The sequence below is a fragment of the Pelophylax lessonae genome (assembly GCF_965119305.1).
Source record: "Pelophylax lessonae genome assembly, chromosome: 4".
Classification (NCBI taxonomy): domain Eukaryota; kingdom Metazoa; phylum Chordata; class Amphibia; order Anura; family Ranidae; genus Pelophylax; species Pelophylax lessonae.
In genome coordinates, this window is record NC_138771.1 from 477,647,856 (window position 1) to 477,657,770 (window position 9,915).

The 9,915-nt window shown below is 41.6% G+C and overlaps 1 protein-coding gene across 1 annotated transcript in view; it reads right to left on the reverse strand.

Annotated features, from left to right (window-relative positions):
* The window catches only part of LOC309554632 (hepatitis A virus cellular receptor 1 homolog), a gene marked incomplete at its 3' end in the record, with an annotated part of 37,475 nt that extends 33,639 nt beyond the window's left edge, over positions 1-3,836 (reverse strand). The window contains exon 1 of the mRNA XM_082256350.1: positions 3,728-3,836. Coding sequence (XP_082112476.1) covers positions 3,728-3,776 — 49 coding nt within the window. The 5' untranslated portion in view covers positions 3,777-3,836. The remainder of the gene's footprint in view (positions 1-3,727) is intronic.
* Between the last annotated feature and the right edge of the window lie 6,079 nt (positions 3,837-9,915).

Consider the following 9,915-nt stretch of genomic DNA (forward strand, 5'->3'; position numbering starts at 1 on the left):
AGGTTAGTGTAGTGGTTAGTGTAGTGGTCAGTGTAGTGGTCAGTGTAATGGTTAGGTAGGTCAGTGTAGTGGTTAGGTAGGACAGTGCAGTGGTCAGTGTAGTGGCTAGGTCGGTCAGTGTAGTAGTCAGTGTAATGGTTAGGTAGGTCAGTGTAGTGGTTAGGTAGGTCAGTGTAATGGTTAGATAGGTCAGTGTAGTGGTTAGATAGGTCAGCGTAGTGGTCATTGTAGTGGGTAGTGTAGTGATTAGGTAGGTCAGTGTAGTGGTTAGATAGGTCAGTGTACTATATACAGCAATAATAATAATAATCTTAATCTGTGAGGTTTTGGGCATCTCCACATCAAGTGGATCAAAGTGGCAGCTGTTGATTTTTTTTTTTTTTTCCAATTACTCCTGCGTGCATCCACTTTTTACATTTTGTGGCCGCATCAATATGTCTCACAATGTCACCAGGTTCTTCCAAAATCATTCTGCACAATTTCACATTGGCTGCTCTGTAAGACACACTTTTTGGAGCCTGATTTGGATTCCCATTGACTTCTATGTGGCTTCTGATTCAGCAACTCCTACGTTGCTAGTCTCACGAGTTCTTAGAAGTTTGCCAAAACCACAGGTGATCCTATTTTTCAAAATTTTGAATAAAATGAAATTACCTCAACTAATTTGCTCTTGACCCTGGGGAGTCAAAAACAATTGACCCATTTTACTAAGATAATTAATGGCTGAATTTATTTATGCAATACAAGAATTGCAGCTCACAAAATTCTAATTCGTTGCCCCCCTTCATAACAGGTATTCAAGTTTATAAAACAACTAGGAGTGTGATATATGTTTAGGTAAAAACCGATCTCATAAATACACTCACCCTGCGCTCAGCACAACTTAAGATGGCAAACTTGCATAAAAACAATTGACATAAAGTCTAAGCAGCTGCTATATCAGTAAAAAACAATAAAAAAGGTGTCTGAGAATATTAAACAATTGGTATAAAATATATCCAAACACTAGCAGCGCTAAATATCGAACTCCAGTGAATTAACACAAGTCCTTCATCATAAATGTGAGTATTCCAGTCCTAGAGCAGGCCGGTTAAACACAGTCCTTTGGACAGGGTAAGGGTGTGAGAGGTCCTGACTGCACCACCAGACTTCCACCACCACTTTGTGCTCCCCCCCTATACTCGAAACTCACCAGACAACGGTGAATAAAGATCCTTCAAAATCTCCACCACTCGGCTGTTGAGCTGGAAACTGGACACTCTTTACTCTTTCCTTCCCAAATATTCTCCGTTCATCTCTGCATTTAAAGCGGCACAGTCCGTCCTCGCCCCCTCAGCAGGGGTATTAAGGTATTAAGGTATTCAAGTTTGTTTTTTTTTTTTTTTTGGTAATGCAGGTACTAAGATCCAAGCTCCCTTCTCCCATCAAAAGTTTAAAAAACATTTTTGAATTGCATTTAAAGAAAAATTATGACCTTTTTGTAGATCTCAAAATGGGGATCACAGAAATGTAAAAAAAAAGCCAGTGGAGGATTTATCCCACCAGTGCCCACTCCTAAATGATTTTGGCGCTCTCACAGTTAAAGACAAATTCTGATTGGGCTATGGCACTTTGTACATTGGGGTTGATTTACTAAAGGAGTAGACATTCTTCACTTAGCAAGGAGACTAATAGCAAATTAGAGTAAGTGCCGGTTCACACTGGTGTGATGCAGTAAACCCTGCAATTCAGTGCTGGTTCCCGCATCGCACCTGAATCGCACACTGGTTCACACTGAGATCTGTGAACAGCTGGGGTGTCAATGTAAAGCAATGACACCCCCAGATCGGTTCGTAGATCGCAGTGCGCACTGTAAATAGATGCAGAAATCAGATCGGACCAAAAAAATGGGTCCCGCACCACTTTGGTGCGAATGCGATGCCATTTCAGACATACAGTTTGTATGGCTGAAATCACATCACACAGTGTGAACCCAGCCTAAATATGGTGAACTTTTGTTCACTCATTTACAACACTGTTGTTTGGTTTATTGTGAACACAGCTTTAAACGTATAGGGGGGCATTTACTAAAACTGGAGAGTGCAAAATCTGGTGCAGCTCTGCATAGTAACCAATCATCTTCCAGGTTTTATTCTTAAAGCTTAAAGTGGTTGTAAAGGAAAACTAAAAAAAAAATAAAAATAAAAATAAAAATAAAAATAAAAAGAATAGTAGCGCAACAAGTCACTGGATGTGGCTTTTAAAATGTAAAACAATAAAATCATACATAAAAAGGGTGTTACTGAAAACACTCTCATAAGGGTATAAAAGTCCTTTAAAGTCCATAGACCGTCCAGGAATGAGTGATGTTACTACTGGATCACCTTTTTTGTCCACCACCAAGTGTCACACCAAGGGGTCAGCAGAAATGGCAACTCACCAGATAAAGTGGCTCAGGTGTTCTCACACAAGAGCAAAATGAGCAGATATCCAAGATACAGATGATGGGTGTAGACAAACGACCTGGATATGTCACCGCTGCACACACTTAATCAGACCTCCTTTCCACAAATGTCCCTCAGCATAGTGATCACATGCAAGGCAAAATAACCCCAATAGTGAAGTATTGTAAAACTCAGCTTTATTGAAAGATAGATTGCACTTACATTTGTAGGAAAAAATCAGGCTTCTAAGTAGTAACAAAAGCGGCCAGGAAAGGATCCACACTCGTACAATCACCCGGGTTGACTCCACGCCAACCCCGATACTCCTTTTAAAAAAAAAATAAGTAACACACATGTCTATAGTTACCTGCTCTGTGCAATAAAATTGCACAGAGTGGCCCCAATCCTCCTCTTCTCGGGTCCCCAACCGCCACTCCTGGCTCATCCTTTCCTCTCTTTTTGGTGCCCCCAATAGGATACTAATTCCCATGGGAGCACTCGTGCCGGGCTCACTCCTGAGACTCGCTGCTTTTGACACAGACAGCAGAACTCAGCCCTAACTACCCCCCCCTCCCCCAGCTACCTTGTCGATTGACAGGAGGATCCCACTACTATCGATCTACTCAGGGAGGAGAGACAAACCACAACTCTCATGCACAGCACTGGATCGTGATGGCAATCAGGTATGTATAATAGGGGGTAAGGGGGGAGTCTGTGATACAGATGTTTTTTTACCTTAATATATACAATGCATTAAGGTAAAAAAACCTTAAGGCTTTAGAATCACTTTAATTGAACAAGCTGAAGTTAGAAGCTAATTGGCTACCACACACAGCTACACCAGATTTCAAGTCTTCCAGTATTAGTAAACCTGTCCCATAGAGTAAGGCACAATGGGGCAGAAGGTAAGGTAGAAGATTTATCTCCCCTTTTCCCCATTTCCTTTGATTGGAATTAATATGAATTACAATAGGCATAGAATAGAAATGTTACCCACTTTCATTGTCTGTAACAGATAATAGCATGGCCCCATCAGACACCAACTACCTACAAGTGTATCTCCCTTATGAAGTGACAGGTCAATTACTCTTACCTTGGTTTACATCAGGAGCACGTAGGATATAGCCCTGGGTTCCTGCCTAGGTTGCCTTGTGGGTGACCCGGCTCTGCGGCTTCATCTTACTTGCAAAGATCAGTGCAAAATAACTTTACAAAATGAACTACCATTTTGGTAAGTAAATGATCTCTATTCCTTTGGTGATGAAACCCCACTGTGTTATTGCCCAGCCTTCCCATTCACTTACCCTTGACAAGCAGCAGAGAAAAGTAGAGTACGACACACGTCTGTTTCATTTCTATAGCAAATAGCAACCCATAACTTCTCACTGTCTCTATATTGTGACAAGCTGGTGCTGCTTAAGATTTCTGGAAGGAAGTAAGAGGTCATGACTGAATCACATGTATTCATCTATATCACAGTGGTGAAGAAATAGGAACCCCAAAAGCAAAGCGAGAACTTGAAACTTAAGAGAACCTAGAGAGTTTTGTGATGAGTATTACTGTAACCTTTCCACATATATTACAGAGAATGTGTCTTTTTTGTCACCTAGGTAAAGCCTAAAATGTCATTCTGTTTTTCACTCAGCCACAATTAGATAATAAAATTGCAAATGTAGCCTTTTCATTAATTGGTAAAATGATAAAAGATCAGTTAGATTTAAATTATGTTATAAATGCGGTTTACATGCCAAAAACTTCCATTCTGTATATATATGTGTAGCACTACCCCCGTAGGAGCTGCTGATTAGACTATTGGGTCTACGCCCTGCCTAACAACCCACGGAATTGGCTCGAATCCTCCCTAGGCACAACTGACCCAGAACAGGACTGGAATACCAAATGGCTACACAGATTGGAATATAACACTTCAATAAATAATAATGACCTGTTACCTCTCCCCAGCTGTAGTCCTTCTGGGTGACACAATGGGACAACACACAGGATTGCGTTAAATTAAAGCTTAATTTACTATGTATCAGAATGAAACAAGTGAGATACAATGAAATATGGCTCTTTAAGGAATTACATGTACCAACTTAGAAAGATAAAAGTACTCCCACACTCATGTATAATAAATGCCAGACAGTACCAGACAGGTAGGCCTATCTGAGTCCCACATGTGGTTCCGCTGTTTCTTCTCTATATCTTCGCTAGCAACGTTGGTGCACTCGCGATTTGTAATCCACATTGAGGATGGATGATCAATAGAGAAAATGGCAGCAAACAGTTAGTAATCACCGCGGGGTGTCTGTGCAGGTTTGGCAGTAAAACTTCATGTGGGAGATGTACTGGGCACCCGATATGGTGCCTTCTACTACTCTAAGGCTAATCCTGAATAAAGTTACTTCTTTGGTAGATAGAGTCAGTTTTTGGGCAGGTGCCCTCTCACCAAATGGACTGTCTCCCAGGAACCCTCCGCTGCGGTCTCAGTCTCCGGCCTCTGTCACCAGCCACGCTAGGTATTGGTGGCGGATGAGTCTGGTCTCTGCAAAACATTGATGGGACCTCCAGGAGGGATCCTCTACTGGAGATGAAACACTGCAGCTTAGTCACTTCAGGCCCAGGAGTTTTGGCCTAGCATGCAGCATCAGCCCAAAGCGCTGGCTTCCTGCTTGTCTCACTGTGTCTTTCCCAAGAGAGTGAGCCTGGCTCCTCCCTTCCTTTATAAAGCTTCCCCCAGAAGGCTGTGCGGTGAGGCAGTGCACCCTGGTATCCCATGGAATTATGGATGATGTAGTCTGTTTATACTTCCTGACAGGAAATCACATCACTGGAAATCCCAGATCAGCTGCAATGTGTCATTTTGGCCACTAGATGGAGCCGAGTTCCTTCCAAATGTCAAACAGTCATCTTATGCATATGAAACTATGAAACCTCACTACACATGTGTGTATGTATATATATATATATATATATATATATATATATATATATATATATATATTTTTGTGTACATAAAAGGGAAAACCATATTTGGTACATACAAAAGTCTGCTTCATCCATAAAGTGATTGTAAAGTCTTGTGTTTTTTAATTTTGTATATAACAAACATATTATACTTACCTGCTCTGTGCAGTGGTTTTGCACAGGGCAGCCTGGATCCTCCTCTTCTCAGTTCGCTCTTCGCTGCTCCTAGCCCCTCCCCTCAAGCATCTTGCTATGGGGGTATCCGCAGCTCTGTGTGTCCATTCAGACACGGAGCTGCCATTCAGCCTCACCCCCGCTCTGATTGGCTAACTGACTTTGATTGACAGCAGCAGGAGCCAATGGCGTCTCTACTGTGTCTCAGCCAATCAGGAGGGAGAGTCCCGGAAGGCCAAGGGACTCGTGAACATCACTGGATAGAGATGGGGCTCAGGTAGGTATTAGGGGGTGCTGGGATGGCTGCTGCACACTGAAGACTTTTTATCTTAATGCATAGAATACATTAAGATAAAAAACCTTCTGACTTTACAACTCCTTTAAGCTGTTTGATGGTTGTGCGTTACTGCTCCTTTTCACATTGCACGTCTAAAACTGGCCGTTCACCTGGCAATTTTATTAGAACAATTAAACCTTTGATTCCACATTTTCTCAAACTCTCAACACAATCAAGGACATGAAAATGGTATTTTAATTTGCTCTTAAGGAAATAGATAAAAATTTGAACCTGGCAGAAATCCTCTGCGGCAGAATCTGCCTTCTGGGGTAGATACAGGCCTGAATGTGTCTCTGATTGTATTTCCTCCACTGCCCAATGAGAATCCTCTCATGGAGCCAGTGAGGAGACTCCCCTCTCAGCAGACACACCTGGGAGACATGACAGCCCAGCTTAAATTATGGTCCTGCTGTTAGGCAGCCAAGGCCCACTATACTTTTACCTAACACCTACCCTCTAGGGTGCTACACTTATAAGTAGCTTTAGGCTGCTTCTGAGTTGCTTTGAATTTGTTCTTAAATGCTTTAAGCTGCCTTACATCCATGCTGATCTATATAAGGAAAGCCACAAATGCCCCATGTACACAAACCATAAGGGGGAAACAATATGAACAATCAATATTGTCTGCCAGCACCTACAGCTGCCCACAGTTTTAGGTCTTTCTAACTGAGCAAGCCAAAAACAACCAAAAGGCAGTCATCTCATCTCTATAGGTACATTAAAATAGACGTAAATTCCAAATCCATTACATTTAGGTCCTGTGTCAGTGGGCTTTGAGCTTGTGTCAATTGCATCATTCTGACATCATTTTAAGACGCTCAGATCATTCAGAACTTAATAAGTAAGAAAGAAAAAAAAAAAACGTAGTCATTGTATGGTTTAATCTCTTTCAACTCTCTGGATAGCACAAACCACATACAACCCCGTGGCTTCTCATTCTGCTGACTAATATATATAATCGTGTCACCCTGTACACACCTACACATTGCTAATGTCTTCTGTGTGTTATCAGACAAACGACACATACAAAAAATAGCCCTAAAGCCATTTACAGAACTAAAGAACTAGCCAAAGTAACAGCAATTTATCCAAGAGATTATTTTTATTTTTTTCACTTTAAATTTTTTTATTAAAGTATCAAAAGTATAATAAATTATGCATTGCATTCCCAATGACTTCAATAATGTTAAACATACATAGATCGCATATGGAAACATAGGCTTAATAAGTATTCCAACAAATACAGGTTGATGTTGTATCAATTTAAACATGTATATAGGAACAGTAATACCTATTGACCCCAATGGGATCATACTGTCAATAGGTAAGATCCAATGGTAGGAACAAAGAAAGAGGGGGAAACAGGGAGGAAGCTAACTTTCTCTGTACAATATTTAGATAAATTACAATTAATTCTTGTTGAAGGTTTTTTCCTGTTTGGCTCTCATAGACTTCAATAGGGTTCGCCGTTCGGGTTAGAACATTTCTCATCTTCGGGAGTTCTGCTGTGAACCGAACAGGGGGGGTTTTGGCTCATCCCTAGTACTTATACAGCGCTGTTAATTTATGCAGCACTTTGCATTTATATTAGATAGGAATGTACATCAGTCCCTGCCCTCAATGGGCTTACAATCTAAGGTCCCTAATTCACATTTATACATACACATATTAGAGCCAATTTAGACAGGGGCCAATTAACCTACCAGCATGTCTTTTGAGTGTTTGGGGAAACCGGAGTACTCAGAGGAAACCCATGCAGGACTTTGAAAATATATCGTTTTTCTTGTAACAAAGTAAGATTTCTCAGATAATTATCGTTTCCATCCAATCTTCTTTTCCCATTGACAGAAAAATCAGCAATAACATTACAGTATATTTTTATAGATTTTTTTTCTTTTCCAGTAGTATGTGACCAAAGCATTGTTTCTGCATTTGGGCATGTGGATAGTGAGTTAGTGACAACAGTGGACAATTCCTGTGTAAAGTGTGTTGAAACCATCACTTGTAGTCCCCAGCAGAAGCCATGTGACAACACAGAAACACAGCTGTGAGACAAAGTACACCTTACAATGTGTTCAATATGAAGCTAAGATCAAGAAAACGGGGGCATGACCTCAAACTAGCAGGAGGAAAATTTACATAGAAAGCAATATTTTAGCAAAAGCGTAATTGATGCTTGGAATAGACTTCCAGCAAAGGTAGTGAGTCAGTCATCAATAAGTGGATTTAACTTCTTCATGCCGGCCCTATAGCCGAAAGACGGCTGCAGCGCGGACCTAAATTGCCGTGAGGGTGTCCATTTATGTCCTCCAATGCATGAGCTGCCTGCACGCTCCCTGCGGGGTGCGTGCGACTCGCTCCGTGATCAGTGAGTCCATGAGACACGGCTTATCACAGATCGGCCCCTTACCACGTGATCAGCTGTCAGCCAATGATAGCTGATCACGTGATGTAAACAGTAGTCGGCAATGAGCTTTTTTTTTTCTCCCCATACTGTCAGCGTGAAGAGAAAAAAAAGCTGATCGCCAGCTGCTGTCAAAGGGACATCAGTCCCGAAGAGGAAAAGCAACTGTGCCCACCATTGGCACCTACCAGTGCCCACCAGCGCAACCTACCAGTGCAGGTCAGTGCCACCTACCAGTGCCACCTATTAGGGCCCATCAGTGCCACCCATCAGTGCCCATCAGTACCACCTACCAGTGCCCTTCAGTGACGCCCATCAGTGCCCATTGGTGCCACCAGCGTGACCTACCAGTGCAGGTCAGTGCCACCTACCAGTGCCACCTTATCAGTGCCCATCAGTGCAGCCTGTCAGTGCCTATCTGGGCCCATCAGTGCTGCCTCATAATTGCACATCAATGAAGGAGAAAAATTACCTGCTTGCAAAATTTTATAACAAACTATATCAACTGTTCTTTTTTTTTTTTTTTCCGAATTTTCGGTCTTTTTTTGTTTGTTCAGATAAAAATAAAAAACCCAGTAGTGATTAAATACCACCAAAAGAAAGCTCTATTTTTTTGACAAAAAAAAATATAAAAATTTCATTTGGGTACAGTGTTGCATAACTGTGCAATTCTCATTCAAAGTGCAACAGCGCTGAAAGCTGAGAATTGCCCTGGGCAGGAAGGGGGTTTAAGTGCCCAGTAGGCAAGTGGTTAAACATGCTTGGGATAAACATGGATCTTTACTCAGACAAAAAGGTTAAAGAAAGAAAAATTAAACCACACCAGAAAAAAATAAAAAAAGTCTTGACTTGATGGATGACTTTATCTTCTTCTTCCATCACCCTTTTAGCGCAGGAAATACTTGAAGAAGGACTTTCTTGGCCAGGTATGATAATGAAAACTTAGCTAGCATGCTAATACTGATATATGAATTTAGTGACTGGGTTTACATCTACTTTAACTATTTTTCTGGGGTGACCTAAGACCTATGGCCTAAACCGGTGGCTCTTAACCGTTTTTTGGCCAACATAAAGGTAAAATTGGTGTGAAAATATGCTGAAGTATTGTACTCCAATGAGCTTTAACTAGAGCACCCACAATCGCTATCTAGAACCACGTTTTTGTTCAGTAAAGTGAATGGAGCTCACTGCAAATAGAACACTGGTGCTCCTAAAAGGGAAGTTGGAGAACTTAATGAAAAATACAAGTGAAACCACATGCTGGAGGACATGGGATTCACAGTGAGTCACAGGGTTGTGCAACACCATCTATAGTCTTTTTTAAGAAACAGGGCAGTATCTCTTGTCTGTTTAATATTACTGCTGAAACTGTTTTTTTTTTTTTAAAGAGATACTGTAACCAACTTCAAAAAATGCAGGTAAGTGCCCGTTCACATACGAGCGACGCTACAGCGACCTCGGAGCGGCCGCCGCGGACTTCATAACATTGAAGTCTATGGCGGTCGCCTCCTGGTCGCCCCAAAGAAGCTCCGGACCCTTTTTCTAAGTCGGAGCGACTTGTGTCGCTCCTATTAGAACGGGTCCGCAGCTTCAATATGGGAGGCGACCTA